The sequence below is a fragment of the Mus pahari genome, chromosome 3 (genome assembly GCF_900095145.1).
Source record: "Mus pahari chromosome 3, PAHARI_EIJ_v1.1, whole genome shotgun sequence".
NCBI lineage: Eukaryota > Metazoa > Chordata > Mammalia > Rodentia > Muridae > Mus > Mus pahari.
In genome coordinates, this window is record NC_034592.1 from 31,410,622 (window position 1) to 31,427,908 (window position 17,287).

General features: G+C 40.2%; 1 protein-coding gene across 5 annotated transcripts in view; it reads left to right on the forward strand.

Moving 5' to 3' along the window:
• The window catches only part of Arhgap15 (Rho GTPase activating protein 15), a 622,856-nt gene extending 610,047 nt beyond the window's left edge, over positions 1-12,809 (forward strand). For 3 of the 5 annotated variants that reach the window (XM_021192464.2, XM_029536485.1, XM_029536484.1), the window contains one exon: positions 3,518-3,880. In XM_021192464.2, coding sequence (XP_021048123.1) covers positions 3,518-3,701 — 184 coding nt within the window. In that variant the 3' untranslated portion in view covers positions 3,702-3,880. Of the gene's footprint in view, positions 1-3,517; positions 3,881-5,589; positions 5,736-11,160 lie in introns of those variants that run through there. The other 2 variants (XM_021192463.1, XM_029536483.1) reach the window with 2 other exon arrangements.
• Positions 12,810-17,287: the final 4,478 nt, after the last annotated feature.

Sequence of the window (17,287 nt, forward strand, 5' to 3'; positions counted from 1 at the left end):
GCTTCTCTATCAGTCCCTTGACTGTTCAGGAGTCTAGCAAAGTAGGGATGGCTGGGTTTATATGTGAATAGCTAAATTTATAATAGCACTAAAACTCTTGCCAGGTAGCCCTAATTTCCAAGCCTTCTTTGCTAGAAGGGTCTGCCCCTACAGTCTACAAAATGGCGTCCAATGTAATTTAAAATATAGCGTGAGCCTATATTGTCTGTCAATGTGAATCATTTGATTAAATAGTCAGCAATTACTACCATGTATTGGTCTTTACCCTCAGCATCATTTCTTAGATTGCTTTTTCAACATATTAACTACCGCTTCATTGCTATTCAGAAAATAAACTGTACACACATCTCTCTCTCTCTCTCTCTTTCTCTCTCTCTCTCTCTCTCCCTCCCTCCCTCCCTCCCTCCCTCCCTCCCCCTCCCTCATACACACAATGCATTTAATGATGGTAATAAGCTAATTAGCACATATTCCATATAATACCCATACATATTGTCTTATCTCTTAACTCCATCTTGTTTTTCTAGAAGGCATAGCAAGTGACTTGATTTTCTTAATTTAAGAAACAGCTATCAAAATGTAATCTGCACTAATCCAGACATGGTAAAAATATAAAGCTGTGTTACTCTGAAGGGTTTATGTTGAACAAGATCACTTTAAAGCTCCCGTCGATGAGCATTATCACAATCAGTCAGCAAGTTTGTGGAGAACAGACCTGAAGAACACAGGTTTGGGATGAGATGCACGGTTTTTATTCATATATACATGAAGGCAAAAGCTGAGCCTTTGAACAGTAGGGTAGGAGCCTATACACTAGAAGGAATCCATTAGGGGAGCCACCATAGCCCCGAGGCTGAGGTGGAAGAACCTAGATATGCATCACTACCATATACTCTCCAGTCTTGGTCAGTACCCACATCTACATTTGGCCTTTTCCTGAGATTTGAGGCAGGGTCTTTTGCCAGCACAGTCAATCAATCAATCAATCAATCAATAACCTATAATGCTTAGAGTACAGAAAAGTCTCTAGCCTCAGTCCAGCTTCTTTTGTCCTTAGGGCTACATCCCACTGGTGGTGCTTTGTGGACGAGAGCTGAGCTTCACTGACAACAGATGGAATGACTCCATCACTCCCTGGCAGCGAAGATTATCCCCTGCACTTCCCAGATCCTGGATGTGCCTTGACTTCTGGCCTTACTTTTGAAGGGTGTCAACTCAGTTTGAGCTCCCAACTAATCTCAACTCCCCTGTCCATTATCTTTGTCCCGCAGCAATGAGAACAGTGTGGATTGGAAACTATATCTTCATCCCTCGATCCGTGCTTACATCAGGCCACTCCTCCCTCAGACTCTCTAGACTCTGGTCCCTAATGATCGTGCAATACCCAGATGCCATTGCCAAGCCATTTACCATCACACAGGCAGTCTGCCTTCTCCATAGCCTATGACCAAAGAGCACCGGTGCCTGCTGGGTAAACCTCTGCAGCTGAGACATTTACTGTCAATGGGTAAAGTTACAGCAGCTTTTGCCTGCAGAGCACTCAATTGCTTGTTATGGTTTATTTTTTCCATTTTTGTCTTTGGCAACTTCTCTTGTCTTGGAGTCGTTAGAGTTGGTATCATAAAGGCACTCATTTAAAAGCAAAAGATAAAACCCTTTTTACCTTAAAATAAGTCTTACTAATGACTTTTCTAGCACACTTGCCAAGAAGAGGTTCAGACACATATCAAACTGAGGTAAACTGCCATGCCGCGGGGAACTGAGGTCTGTCTCGCTCGCCAGATGCGGGGAGAGGAGGCTCATATCACTACACAGCCTTTTTGAAAAGCAAACCATCAAAGTGACATAGCTCTTTTTATTTTCAAAGGAAACCTTAAGTTTGAAATCTCTGGTAACTCACGGATACTCTAAAAATATGAGACTCCCTCCCAGAAATGTAGCCATGCCAACAATACTGACAGGTACAAATGCTCTCCGCTTAAAGCAGGAGGAAAAGAAAAATGTGAAACGGGATGTCTTGGATTCTTCTCTCAAAATTGCAGTCATTTTGCCCACAATGAATGTGCTATAACCAAACTGACGGTCACCACTGTAGAGTGAAGGATAGAAATTCCGAGCCTCTTACAGCAGATTCAATAATCACATGAGGGGCACAAGAGCGAAAGGTTGGCATAATGGTGTCAGCACTCACAGATGATGTGCCCTTAAGAGCAGGGACCACACAGCCTGCATAGCAGCCACAGTTCTGCATGCCATCAGTCCCTATGCACATAGGGTCTTAGCCTTTTCAGCTGCCCAACAGAGCTAACAACAGAACTGGCTTTGTCTGGTTATGATGAGGATTAGATGGCACATTAAGATCACTTAAAAATAATAGCTGATCATTGTTGTTTGGGACAATGTAAGTCATGTATAGTCTGCTGGCAATGCTCTATTACATTTACCTGGGCAGTGCTCAGGTACAAGCCAGAGCGTGGGACTTCAAAAATTCTAGTTGGAAAGTAATGAAAGTAAATAGAGTCTTGGGCCTCCTCTGACACTGAAGTGTATCGACAAACAAGACAGCTGCCAAGGTCTAAACAGTTCAACAAAATCCCACCCTGAGCACTGGGGCCAACAAATCCTTTCACTCACACTCCTCGGGTCAGGTTGTCGGGAAGTCTACAACAGCATTTCTTAGCACCTGCCTTCCACGTGCTGCCTTACCAGCTTTGAAACTTCGTACTTCCAGAATTTTGATAGGAAACTAGGAAGTATCAGCCATGCATGATTTGTTTAAGTGTCAAGAAAGTTTGGTTTTGCTTGAAAAGTTCTTTTGCGCCATGTCAGGCATTCCTTTCATACAACATCTTTATATACCAAAGGTAATCCTGCTTTCTGTGTAATCCTCACTTGTGTAAGGATCGCTCTAACCTCAGAAGGAGTCTTTCTGTCTAGAAATGCTACCTGGTTCTTCATTCTATTAAGACATGAGAAAAATCCACCCATCCAACTGAGTGGAGAAACAGAATTTTGACATATGCCTAAATGTCACAGAGCCTACCTCCTCTACAAGACATACCCAGTTAGCTTCTGCCAGGAGCGCTTCCCTCACTCTAGTCAGTAAAGTCTCACTTGTTCCCAGTTCTTATGTCTGTCTTCCATTTTTAATCATGCACATACTTTCTATTGTTAATTTGGATTCTAAAATAACCCATGAATGTGTCACCTATATTATCCGTCTATCATAAGCACCCCCGAGGCTGCATCAGGTTGACTCCACAAGAGTTTTGCTGTTTAACATATTTATTCATATTCATATACAAATGGCACAGTAGCCATTTGTAATGAGGATTTAAGGTTGGACACAGTGGTGTTCACTACCGAGCCCTGTTCTCATTCGGAGCTTCATGTACGGCCTGTGAACAGCATGGCAAGGTTCTCTGCCTTTCTCTTTGTCCTGGAACTATATAGCTAGCCACGGTTTCACAGTAAACTCCAATGGCATCTTTTCTTTGTTTCTTTTTCTTCTCCCCAGGATAGTGGCCAAAGCCTCCCAGAATCTCATGTCCACCCAAAGCTTGGGGATTGTATTTGGACCCACCCTTCTGCGAGCGGAAAATGAGTCGGGGAATGTAGCGGTCCACATGGTATACCAAAACCAGATAGCGGAGTTCATGCTGACTGAGTATGATAAGATCTTCAGCTCAGAGGAAGACTGACAGCCGAGACGAGCTACTGAGTATGTTCACATCTGTCTTGATGCCTAATATTTTTACATTTCTGTAAACATATTTCTGAAATATTTTTTCCTTCCAAGCGACAGATGCTTCATTTTGTGAAAACTTAGTGATGATTTTGTATTTAAGTTCCAAACATTCAAATAAAATAAATGACAATATTTTCCTATATGTGTTCTACATTAACCCCTTGGGTGTTGGGATTTTTGGTTTTTTTTTTTTGTTTTGTTTTTTCCTTCAGCATTCTATAAATACCTCGTAAGCGTCTCGCATTCTTAAACGATGTGTACAAGGTAGCATTAAGACACAGCTCTTGCACTGTTCCTTGCCATCAGGTATATTCTGGTGGGTGTGCAGCTGTAGGAGTAAGTAGAGAACTTGTGGGTAAGGATGAGCGAGTGTATAACATGTGCCATCTCAAGATCCATTTGCTGCAGTTCACCAACTAGGTCTGCACATGCCTAAGCATTCACAGAGAGAACCCAAGGGGGAAGAAGGCATCTATGTTCTCCGTCAAAATAGAGCTTTTTCACCTTTCAAAAGTCCAATCCAATGATGCTCAGCGACAGGTGAGGTTGGCAAACACAGCACACTGAGTGGCAACTTCTCTGAAGAACAAAAGGATAGCTGAAGAGATTTGTTGTAAGGCTGTTGTTCTCTGTGTGTGTGAATACTATTTTGGTTCCTCAAACACACCTTTTCGACTCGTCATCAAAACATATATCTTCCTTTTCCCCCAAAATTTCATTTTATGTAGAATTTTTATTATGTTTTGAAGGATCTTTTATTGGTGAGGTACACTAACTCTATCCAGAAAGAGAGATTTTTAAATGCTTGTATCAGTGTGACCTAAGGATTTCTTGACTAGACTCATATTGTTTTATCCATTTGATGGTTACTTTCAGTTATGATGGATAAACAAAGGAATAGCTATCTAGAATATATCAAATACTGCTGTATTTTGAAAAGTATGTACTAGCTGAACACATCCCATGCTGTTTTATGAAAGAGTTCTGCTGTTAAAACATAAAATCATGTTTTGAGAGCTTTTTAATAAATTCATGTGGAACAAATAAAACTAACCTAGTGTGATAAGTAAGTCCGGTTATGAGTTTGTCCATAAAATACAAAAAAAAAAAAAAGCATGTGAATAATATGATGTGAAGAACAGATTCAGGAGGAGATACTCAGAACAGTGATGAGCTCATAGGCATAGGCTGTAACATGGATGGGACATTCAGAGATGAGAAAGTCTACTTAAGAGATAGCCAGATGTTCATGAAGTACCAGCATCCACAGAGATGCCTGAGGATGCTCGCCTGAGGAAGGGCCCATTTTGCTTGTCCCTCTTGAGTGTATTTATCTTAGTAAAAGTACCTATACATGAGCTCATAGCCAAGAACTATGAAGCAGCCACACTGAATAGTTCAATGTGGTTGCACCAAGTGGGATGTATTCGCACACACCACAAAGCCAAGGGGAGTGGGAGTCACAAGAAACAGAATCCCGTGATCTAAAGACATCAGTAAGAGTGAAGCAGCAGAATGGCTAAACTGGGAAAGCCTCTTACACATAAAACTTGTGCCTTTCAATAAAACACGGAGAAACATGAAACATGGGTTTCTGGCATTCATTTCTAGTCTTCCTTAACGCTATAACAGTCTCAATGAAACCTTTTCCAGGACGTTAATTATTTCCCTTCTTGAAATGAGAAAAACAGGGTTAGAACTTCCAGTATTAAAACACTGTGTCTTCACGAATCCATCTTTAAAGATATTCTGGAAGCTTCAACCAGAGAGAAAGCCAAAGAGAAATGGCACTACCTGCTTTGAGCAAAGATCTACATCCCCTTCTCTCTGCTGCTTTCCAGATTCATAATCTTCAAACGCACCAGCTTCTTGATTTCCAATCAGATGGGATTTAGCCTGATCCAGACCCCAGCTGTGTCCTGTTCCTGCCTACTAAGGGCACTGCATCAGAGAACATGTTTTCTCTCTAGAGGGAGACCTTTCCAAGGTACTGAGCCAACATGCCCATCACAGTATCTCACTTGCTCACTCTAAAGCATAAAAAGGTTACGGCATTTCAGAAAGACATAATGTCTAGAATCACTATCCTGAGTGTCAAAGCCGTTACTTCACTAGGTTGAAGCACTAAGAGATTTTATTCTCCATTAAAACAACAACAAATACATAAATACACACACACACACACACACACACACACACACACACATGGACAGGTAGTGAGGGCTTCTTACCCACTTGGTCTGAGCTAGGTCATGTTCTAAGGATATGGTTGTCATAAGAAGCACATATTAAGTATTACTCCCCTATGTATTGTAGGAAGGAAGACAAATGCCAAAGGATTAGTTATTATCCAGTACAAGATCATAAATGTTTGCCAATGGAGTAACCATGTTCACCATAGGATTCAACACCTAGACATAGGAATGCTCAAATAGATCTGCAGTGCCAGTTACAGAAACATTAGCAAAGCATAAGAAACAAGCTGTGCCTGGGGAAGTCAGATTGGGCTGCACAGTAGCAATAACCTTGAGAAGTTCTATCGAATCTTGACAAATCAATGAGATTTACTAGACCAGGAAAAAAATACAGAAGGTACACCCAGCAGGAATGAGGAATGACATGGACCAGGATTGGGGAAGACCTGATGCCCCCATAGAATATTGAGAAAATCAGTAACTAGAGATGGAAGTATATCTGCCTGGTGATTTTTGGAAGACAGAACTACAGAAAACCATCGAGGTTAGATGTGGGCCAAAATATTCAGATTTTTTTTTTGTAGACCACAGAACAACTTGAACAAAGCATCTCTAAATGTCTTAGTGGTCAAGAGATTAAAAACCCCTTGAGAAGACTCTTATTCTCTTACAGTGGCTAGGGCTCTGTGTTATACGTGCGTGGGTCATGTTCCTATACTTTTTTTAACATTTCCTACCAGTGCAATAATAACCTTGTATTCTCAGAGTCATTTCAATACAATAATAAGGCATTATCATCTACCAAATAGAAACACAAGTCTAAAGCCTCCTTTCTGGGAAAAACAGAACAAAACAAAAGCAAAAACAAAAACAGTTAGAATGCCCATTTCATCCGGGCTTTATCCACCCAGCTCATAAGAGATTCCCCCTCTCTTCATGGAAAAGATGGGTATTCCGTTTTACATGTTCTGAGTCTGGCTTTGCTTAGCATGTGCCATATGACAGGATCATCATGCCACCGCTCATAATTGAAAGCCTTATGATGGTTCACCCTATCCAATTAGAAAACAAAGGATCCAATTAAGAAAAATTAGAAAAGCTGTTAGAAAGAAGCAGTCACTTGCCAACAGTGCTGTCCTTCCAGCTTAACACAGCTAGAAATTGACCTGCACTTCTCTCTCCCACATTTATTTTTGTGAATTATAAGTTAATCACCCTGTCAATTCCTAATTAAAAGGCCCTGCAAAATTTTTTCATCCAAAAGGACCGTCACTAAAAGTTCTGGGTCAAATTGCTCTGTTGTCAAAAATGAGAAAAAATTCCAAAACAATATCAACTCTCTCCTGGGGAATTCAAAATCTTCAATTAGAGTGCTTCATCTGGTCAGCTCTGAAAAAATACATATATACAAGTAAGATTATACAAAGGAAGAGGCAGGCAGATTTCTGAGTTCGAGGCCAGCCTCATTTACAAAAGTGAGTTCCAGAACAGCCAGGGCTATACAGAGAAACCCTGTCTCCAAAAAAAAAAAAAAAACAACTAAGCAGATTGTATTTAAATAATATACATATGTGTGTGTTTAACAAAATTAATAAAAATTTTTCAACATGTATTTGAAAAAGAACAAGGAAGGGTACCTGGGGAATTTAGGGGTGAGTCACGGAAGAGGAAATGATATAATCCTATTATAATTCAAAAAAAAGGAAATAATTTTAAAATGCTTCATCTTATCATTACAAGTAGATAGGTTCTTTCTCTCTCTGTGTGTGTGTGTGTGTGTGTGTCTGTCTGTCTGTCTGTCTGTCTGTCTGTCATGTGTGTGTTTGTGTGTGTCTCTGTGTGTTTGTCTTATGTCTGTGTGTGTGTGTGTGTGTGTGTTTCTTTAAGCCAAGGGCTGCACACTCAGATGCCGAGTGGGGCCAGGCATGTACCATAGAGTAAAGAGAAGCAGGCAGCAGGCACTATGAAGTGGTAACAGCTGGGGAGAACTCAAGCTCCCTGCCTGGCCAAAAGGCAGGCTTCCACTCAGCTGGAGCTGATGTGGCTGATGTGGGAATGTGAGCAGTGTTGCCAGACCTTCAGATCTTTCATGGAAGGCCAGAATTGAGAATCTTCTATGAAATCTGATTTTTAAGACACTAAATAAGCAACCAAATAAAACACATCTGAGCAGACTCTGCCTGAAGATCAAGTCCCTTTTGTGGCCTCCCTCGGTTGTTAAGGCTTACAAGTTGCAATGTTTGTTCCCCAGAAAATGACAGTCTTTAAAGTTTGGAGACAAGGGAATGAGCCAAAGCAATAAGAAAGAACAACCTACATCGAACTTACTGTTCAAATTCTGAGCAGATTGCTTAGTCCATTTGGAATGCTCTTGTTTTATGATCTATTAAATGCAATATACATTTTTTAAAAATCTTACTGTCTAATGGAATAGCGTGGTGAGAGCTAAAGCAGGTAATGCACATATCACAAATTGACACTTAAGGATGTAGATGATAGATCCATAATTTAATGATAAATAACTTTATAATCTGGAGACGGTGTAAAGAAGGTTGGGGACCAAACTTATAAAGCCTTGAATGGTCTAATACTTGTCTAGTGAAAAATGTTTATACCCTTGATCTTTCAACAAGAAAGTAACTTGTATCAGAATTGTGATGTAACAAACTAGAACCTGATGCAGGGAGAAACTGTGGTCAGAAGATTGTCGCCATAGCACTATTAATGCAGTCAGGATTCAGACCAGCAGAGAAGTTGGTCTAGAGATCATCTGGCTGTTCTTTGAGGAAGCTTTGCCCACATCTCTTTGCTACCATTGCTAAGTGAAAAGCACCGGTTCTGATTGGACAGCACCAGTTCTATTAAACAGGACCATTTCTGGATTGCTTGCTGGGCTGGGGCCATTGTTAACTCTAACATCCTGGCAGTTATTTGTCATTTAACAGTCATTAATGTATTTGAATCAAGGTATGGCCAAGGACTAGGAGATTGTGTGCACAGGCAGAACTACCCCAGAAGGTCACGTGGTCATTTCCAACACACCACATCAGCACATCTTACTCTTCTCTTTTGAGGCAGCATTGCTTCTCTCCCTCCATGAAGGAAAATAGACCTGGAAAGACTGACTGGGATGGCTGACATGTATGAAACACGAGTTCTTTATCAAAGATAGTCTTTGCATATGTTGCTTTATTGTCTCTTCACAAATGTCTTTCTGCAATTGCTCTTGCTGTCCCCAGTTCATCCTTAAAGAAACATGAGCAGAAAAAAATAATGGTGTTACCAAGTTAATGTAATTAGTAACTTGCCAGGGTGTTATTCTTTTCCAAATAGTATGGCTCCAAAAGATCATGCACTACTTGGGGTGGCTAAACTATCAGTTTGGGATGGTTAAATCTGGGATGTGGACTGTCCCATGGGCTGGGATCTCGGGCTGAATAAAAACAGGGAGGAGAGTACTTGGACTGAGCACCAGGTATTCGTCGTTTTTTGTGGCCTGATGCACTCAGATGTGATGATGGCTCACCCGCTTTCCTTACCATGAAGCCCCATACACTCTAACTCTGACCTCATAGAAACCTTTTCTCCCAGAAGTCACTTTATTAGGCGTTGTATCTCGGCAATTTGAAACATGACTAATACACAAGCATACCACAAGGTTATTCAAGGACTGTAATTGATAAACAATGTAAGTAGGTAAACACCCCAAATGTTTATATTAAATGCGGGAGGTTTGCTGCTTGCTTTTCTTCCATCTCAATTTTCATAAAAGAACAGAAAGGACATTATGTGAGTCTCCCAAAGAATGTAGAGTGTTTCTGTTGCTGCAAATAGGTGAATGACTAAACCTCCTTAACGATTTGGCTCTTTGGATGTTAGCAGTCAGGTAATAGTTCATTTACCTGTATGCTTTACATATATAGTTCCGACTTCACTTCACTGTGAAGTAAGCAGATAAGCAAAGCTCTTTACAAAGCACCTGTTCGGGTGGCTCTGACCCTATATGGCACTTTAGTAACTGGGGTGGATCAATCATGTTTGCCAGTGGCCAGTTACCATGCATCATATCATACTATGCAGCATCATATTGAAATTAGATCTAGCTCTGTAGGGGCTTGGGCAAGATGAAAAAAATGGGCCCCCAACAGTGTTCCTCTTAAATATAAATGAATAAGAGGCAGGCATGAGGACACGCTGTGGCTCATACTGCTGAACAGTAATCCTGAAGCATCAGAGTGGTGAAAACACAGGGGACATTTGGAATAGGGAGATGACAATTTGCTACAGCGGTGTTGTCAAGATGAAAATGTCTTGACAACACACACACACACATATACACTCACATACACACCCTTATAAACTGGCATCTGGTTTTTTGCCTTTTTTTTTTTTTTGATTTTTGGGTTTTTGCTAGTTTATACTTAAGACAACACACCCAGTGTCCACAAAATTCTTAAGCTTGATTCTGGAGAACACCCCTTATTCAGTTTGGAGAGTGTATATAAAGCAGCAAGGGAGACAGTCAACACCATGCCCATGGTGTGTGCTAAGTGCACACTTGTTAGATAAATGAACCAAGATAAGCACCAAGAACATAAGCAGATGAACATAATCCACCATCATATTTCCTATCAAGATAAATGTAGTGTCTAATGTCTTCAGTGCAGCCAAATCACTGGTTGACTCCTAGCCCTAGATAAAAAAGGACATCAAAGAAAACCCCCTTCATCTATGTCTCTTGAAGTCTGTGTCCCCAAGAGATGCTTCTTCCCTACAGCTCCGTGGTGGCAGCAGATTCCTTGTCAGCTTGATTCCTCCGACTCTGACGGCAGATGCTCACATTCAGGAAGCATCCTGGTATCTACGACACCTAGTGACATCATCCACTACTCCCCTGAACTTCCACACAAGTGACTTCCACATTATCTGAATACTATAGCGTGAGGGCTTTCCGATCAATCTATCAAACAGCCAAGCTCGCTGCATAGTATAAAGCCTTGACCTGGAAACCCTCTCTTTCCTCTGGCACTGTTTGAGCTGACAAGTTTCCTTGACATACAAGTTTCAGAACAGGGATGTAACCATTGCTCCATCCCTCTCACATTGCTAGCAAAGACATTCTAAGTCCATATTGTGCGGCATACTTGCAGACGTGTGGATTTTTCCACATCATTTGGTGACATTTTACACAGTTTAATTTCTGCTCTTTCTTTCTAGACCCTGCCTCCCGACTCTCCCTTAAAACATTCCACCAGCAAAATTTCACACAGCATCCTACCCTGGGCTCAAATCCCTTCCTGTCCTTCAGTATCTCTTTGCTTGGCTGCTGTGAAGTTTACCAGGAAGTGTCCATCTGTTACATTCAAGCATCCCAAAGAAAGGAAAAGGACAGCAATGTTCAACTGCAGAGGAGAGAGCATTAGTGGAACGGAGTTGCCTGAAAGGACTGAGCCTCAGAAGATGACCTGGGAGAGGGACCTGGGCTCCAGATGCCCCAGCCCTTCAGGCTGCCAGGTGAAGACAGCTTTCAATCTGGAGGAGGCTCAGGACACTACTGAAACCAAAATTGGTTTGCACTCACTATTTCCTTAGCTATCAGTTCCAAGGTCACAGTCACTAAAACTGGAAACTCTAAAATGACTTCAAAAAGGCAAACGCTAACCAGATTTCACACTGGATTTCATTTTACTTGGCATTACAGAAAGAATGCAGGTATTAAATAGACTGCTTCCTGTATACAATGAGGTTAATTAGTGGTGAGGGATGGAAAATCAGTGTAGACATAACTCTTTTCGACAGGTATCAAAAATAATCCCCTGATCCCTGCAGTCCCCAGCTGCATTGAAAGAGGAGCAATATAAAAGACTCTTTAAGCACAAATTTTTCAAACATTCTCCAGGTGTCCTTGCCCAGTTAAATAGGCCCCGAGATCCCTGCTCCTGTGCCATTTCTTGCTCTTGCTTAGAGGCTCAGCTACTCACACTGAATTTTTGTGGTGCCCAGAAAGGCTTTCCTACAAAGTGGCTGAGATTGCACACAGAGACAGACAAGAGAACAAAAAAGTGCTGTACCGAGGCCTGAATGGGACTTCCCTAAGCTCCTTATCAATAAGGTTAATAAGGGTCTATGCAATTACTGATCACTGTAAGGCAACAACCTCCTTGCGCTCCCAATCTCCACGCTGCTGCTGCTGCCTGTTAAGACCTTCCACAGCCAATCACATAAAAGAGCCTTTGCCTGCACTCCAGAGAGGACGCCCCAGTTCAGGATCCTGGCCTCTATAAAATCGCTGGTCTGTTATTACACTCCTACCTGCCCTAGTTAAGCAGATTAACGGTTATTTCCTAGAATTTGATCATGAGGTTCTTTGTAATTGAAGCTGGAGTACTCAGATATTACTAAAAAATGTATTTCTGAGAAACACACTCCTTTTTTCCTCTGGTTTAATTTTGTTATCCTCAATCGTATGCACGATATGAAAAAAAAATCCAAACTTCTATCTCCTCTATAAAATACATGTCATATCAAAAAGGTGACAAGAGGGGGGAAAAGTAATTAGTGAGTTCACAGAGTTCAGTGGAAAAGTTAAAATGGAGTAACACATTACTTTTTATGTTAAGATTTCACAAGACAAATCTTGCCTGTGTTTTAATTGCATGTGACCCTGGCAGTCCTACTCTGAAATGAAGTGCCGTAAAATTAAAGATGACAGTCGCTCAAAACAAGTCTTGTGATCTTGATTAAACTACAAAGACCACACTCTCTCTGCTGTAACTCAGATATCATGGACTGTTTTATTTGGGGAATTGCTTCATTAATGCCTTCTTTGACTAGACATGTTTATTATTAAAAAATACTGAATATGCTGAAATCTTGCATGGCTAAATAATTTTTTTTTAAAAGCAAATTGTAAATGAGAAATGTTTAAATATGCCAAAGACCTAATTCATTTTATAAATGTTTCATGATTAAATATATATATATATTGGCTATACATACATATATATATATGTATAAATATGTACGCATGTATAAATCACATATAGATGAATGTGTACATACCCTCTCTGATGCACATATAACCTACTCTTACCTAAGGCTCTTTACAACGGGTCAGGAAGCAGGGCAGTCCATCTGCCATAGTTCTTCATAACCATGTCAAGTTTCTCAGGCCAACAGCATGTAGAAAACTTAGCATTACCTTATAAAAATGCCTTCTGGCAAATATGATTTGTAATTCTAAACTTTTGAAATGTAGTTTGAGAAGAGAATGGGTTAGACTCATGACTGTTAATAACAGCTCATTCTACCTAAATTATACATATTATAGACTAGACTTTTTTTTAATCCTGAGCTTCCCCTTTGTTAGAAAAAGTTTTTAAAACCAAGGTATTGGGAGGGAACTTCTTGTTAGGCTGTGCCAGCATCCCTACCATGCATTCCAACAGTCTCAGGAGGGGGAAGCCTGGAGTGGCAGGTTCTCTAGGTCAGGGCTAGTGTTCATCTGTAGGTTCCCCTATACTTCTAAATCTTCATGATTGAACTATTTTATCCTATTTCATGATGACTGGTTTCAATGATACATATCATTTTAGGGAATAGAAAAATACTATATTTGTAATTAATATATTAATATGGATCCTAGTGTCCAGTGGATTCATACAATCAAAGCTGGGAAGTTGCATTTCCAGAATTCATGATTTTTCTGTGTATTCCTGATTTCAGGCAAGTCTCTATATATGCGTCTCAAGTTTTCAGGTTTGAACTACATATGACAGCCTCTGTCCTATCCAGTCAAGAGCGTATAGCTGTTTTTATGGGAATGAATACTGATGACCACACAGAGACACCTTGGAAAGCAAAGGACATAATGTTTCCTATAAGAAACATCTTTACTACAAGTATTCTATCAATTTTTCCTACAGACATAAAAGTCCATGTATTTATGGGCCATTTCTTTATATACTATATCTTTCAAAAATTAGTCCTTGCCTTTAAGATGATATATTTATTCCTATATATTTTCCAAACCCTGTGTCCAGATCCTTCAATATAAGGCATTCTGTCTCTAACAAGCTGAGTTTTACTATGTTAGTAGGACTCAGGATTATGAATATACTAAAGTATTCCACAGAACCTCCCTATGACTATAAGACCCTGAAGACCTATGTTCATACTGACTTTGTGTCTCAGCCTCTGTCCCAGCCTTGGGGTTGCAATCCCTTGTTCTTGTTATTTCTCCCTCTGTGTCCAAGTTTGCACCCCTGCCTTGTTCTTACACGCAGAGCAGACTGCTACTCTAGAGGTCTAGAACCTCTATACCACCGCACTTTGGTAGGCACCGGGACTTTCAGAACCCATGTGCTACATTCTTTGTGCTTCCAGATAAGTGTGCAGCTAATAATCAGAGGTCTAGATTTATTTCTATACTTATCTAAACTACTATCTTATGCCCAGTTTAAACCTCAGAGTGTTCACTCTCAATACCATCCTCTAGTTTCTGCCAAGCCCTTAGCAGTTTAAGGTTTCTGCCCCACTTCTGGACAGGGCAAGTTTGCCCAAGGGATTAAAAGTAGATCCAACAAAATCAATTAGATCATATAAGGAAATGAAAACTCACCCTGAGAGAAACTACCATTTAGAATAGGACACAGAGACACCTATGAAATTAAGACATTTGAATATTACTCAGCAAAGACATTGAGTATCTCAAGAACAAAATCGATAGATACACACATTCCCTGTTCTCACAATGCCCACATGTAAACAGTGCCAGATACATGGCCCAGTCCTGCATGGCACTTTTAAGCTATTAGCTGATATACATCAAAAGCAATCACATTGCTTTTAATAGGATTACATGGAACCCAAAAAGAAGCAGGAAGACTAGGTTTTGACTGAGTCACTGGCCAGTAATTTGAATGTTTAACTAAATGATTGGCTGCCAAATTGACAGGTCATCCACACTGAACTAGCCACTATCCCATGAATTTTCATGACAGGAGCCACAATGGCTCATTTGCATGTGTGAAATTCCACTGTGAAGCTGGCTTTTAAACTGGCTAACACAGCCAGTGATATGTTCTGTGGTGCCACAAATTGCTGTCCTAGAAGTGTCATCACATGACATGACCCAAAATTAGTGTAGACCAATTCCTTACAATTAACATTAATAAATAAACAAACAAACAGACTCAAAGTGTCAATCAACGCAGGTGAATGTAAAGACCAAAGAAATGGGACTGCGAGTAGGGTTTGAATGTAAAGAATGGGGGGAAATAGGAATCACAGCAAATGCAGATGAACACCAAAACTGTTCTTGCACAAGAAAAAGGTTTAAAACAATATTGCAAGAAAAGCTTGAGATTTGCATAGGCGTGTTGGCAAGAGTTATGTTTCATACAGCAATGTGCAGTGAAAATTGGGCATCACTGGGGAAATTATTGATAAATATCTGTTAACAGTTGCTTCTTTATGATAAACAGGGACGGCCGTGCATGCAAGCAAAAACTCCATCATGCGAAGTGCTTTACGGAAGGACTTACAATCTAGTCCTGGGTGAAGCAATATTGGACATAAAAGCAAAACCCACAAGACCTTACATCTGCTTCCAGCTACGTTGTTGCCATTTTGGAGTGATACTCTGACATGCTGTTTTATTTGGATGATGAGATGCTGTCATCTATGGCAGACTACCTCATTTTCCAAGGAAATGGAGCTGGGAAATAGTTTCCTTGCATATGTACCTTTTAATAAATATTTCTAGCCCTTCAAAATTGAAAAGTTAAGTATGACAAAAATTATCTAAAGTATACTTACTGAAACATTATTTATAATGGAAAAGTAACAAAACTCTTAGTGATAAAGATTTGATAATAAATCCAGTGATGAAATATTACAGAGGATTTAGGGAACCTGTTGTATATAAGTCTCATCAACAAGACGAATCTGTTAAGAGGAAAACCAGGTTATAAAATTATAGGTACAATATTATGCCATTAGTGTTTATATACCGCAATATGTATGTACACACAGAACAAAATATTATCAGTGGTTATCCTTGGGTTGTAAGATTATTGGTAATTAATTTTCTCCCATTGTTCCTGGCATATCCCCAAGTTTTTGCTTTTACCATTTGTTACTTTCATAATTAGGAAAAAAATACAAGTATAATTTTAAAAAATATGTAAGTGATAATTTAAGACTATATATGGTAATTGATACAGACAAGACACTCTAAAGAATTTCAAATGAGATCATGTTAAACAGGGGCATAGAGAAGCCAGGAGAGGCTCCAAGACACAAGGGTGTATTGAAGCAAAGCCAAAATAAGAAGAAAGGAAAGCACAGGCACAGGGAAAGACAAGAGCAAGGGCCTAGGAATTTCCAGGGTACAAAGGAACAAAGACAAGAATGTCAAGGTGTGCTTGGGAAGTAGGATCAGCTTGGTCATGAGGAGTCCAAAAGTCCAATCACTGTGCATCTTTTAGGGATCATCTTTTAAATGGTGGAACTGAGAAAAAACAAGAATGCCCTTAATGTGACAAATTTTCTAGCTAGCAAAAGCACGGAGCACCAGACATATACTTTGGCTTAGACACCCAGTTTGCATGCCAACTTCACAGTAGAATTTCACACATGAAAAGGTAGGTAAGGGCCAAATTTTGGAAGCCCTTAAATGCCAAGCAAGAGAGTTGGACTTGATCCTGTAGGCAGTAGGGGACCTCTGAAGTTTTAGGCAGGGGTGTAATGAGAGCCAAAATATTTCAGCAAAGTTCATCTGGCAACACCAGGTAGGAAGACTAAAAGAGAAACAGCTATGTGTATCTTCTTACAGGTTTCTTACATTGAAAAAAAGATAGATATCTTTTTTTTTTTTCCTGAGATGAAACCTTTGAAGGAAAAAAACTGAGGCCTTGGAATAGAGAGGTAGCGTGGTGGTAGAGCCCTTGGTTTCCTAATAAGCACATCAAGCCCCTTGTTGATCCCTAACAAACACAGAGAGCCAATGCTGTGGGAGTGGGGGAGGGGGCAGAAGGGAAGAGAAGAAGGAAAGAAAAGAGAAGGAAGGAAAGAAAAGGGGAAAGAATGGAAGTATAAAGGATCAGAGAGAATGGAAGGGGAAAAAGGAAAGGAAGCTATGTCTTATAATGTGATGTCATGCACTTGTAGTCCCAGCATTTCAGAGTAGCGGGAAGATCAAGGTCACCCTTGCTTACATATCATGTTTCTTTAAAACTTTGGCATTTGGGGCAACAGAAAAATATTGAACCACTGTTAAATAGCTCCAGATTTGAGTCCAGAGAATGCCCTGTGAGACGTCCAGATCCTTAAAGGAACATCC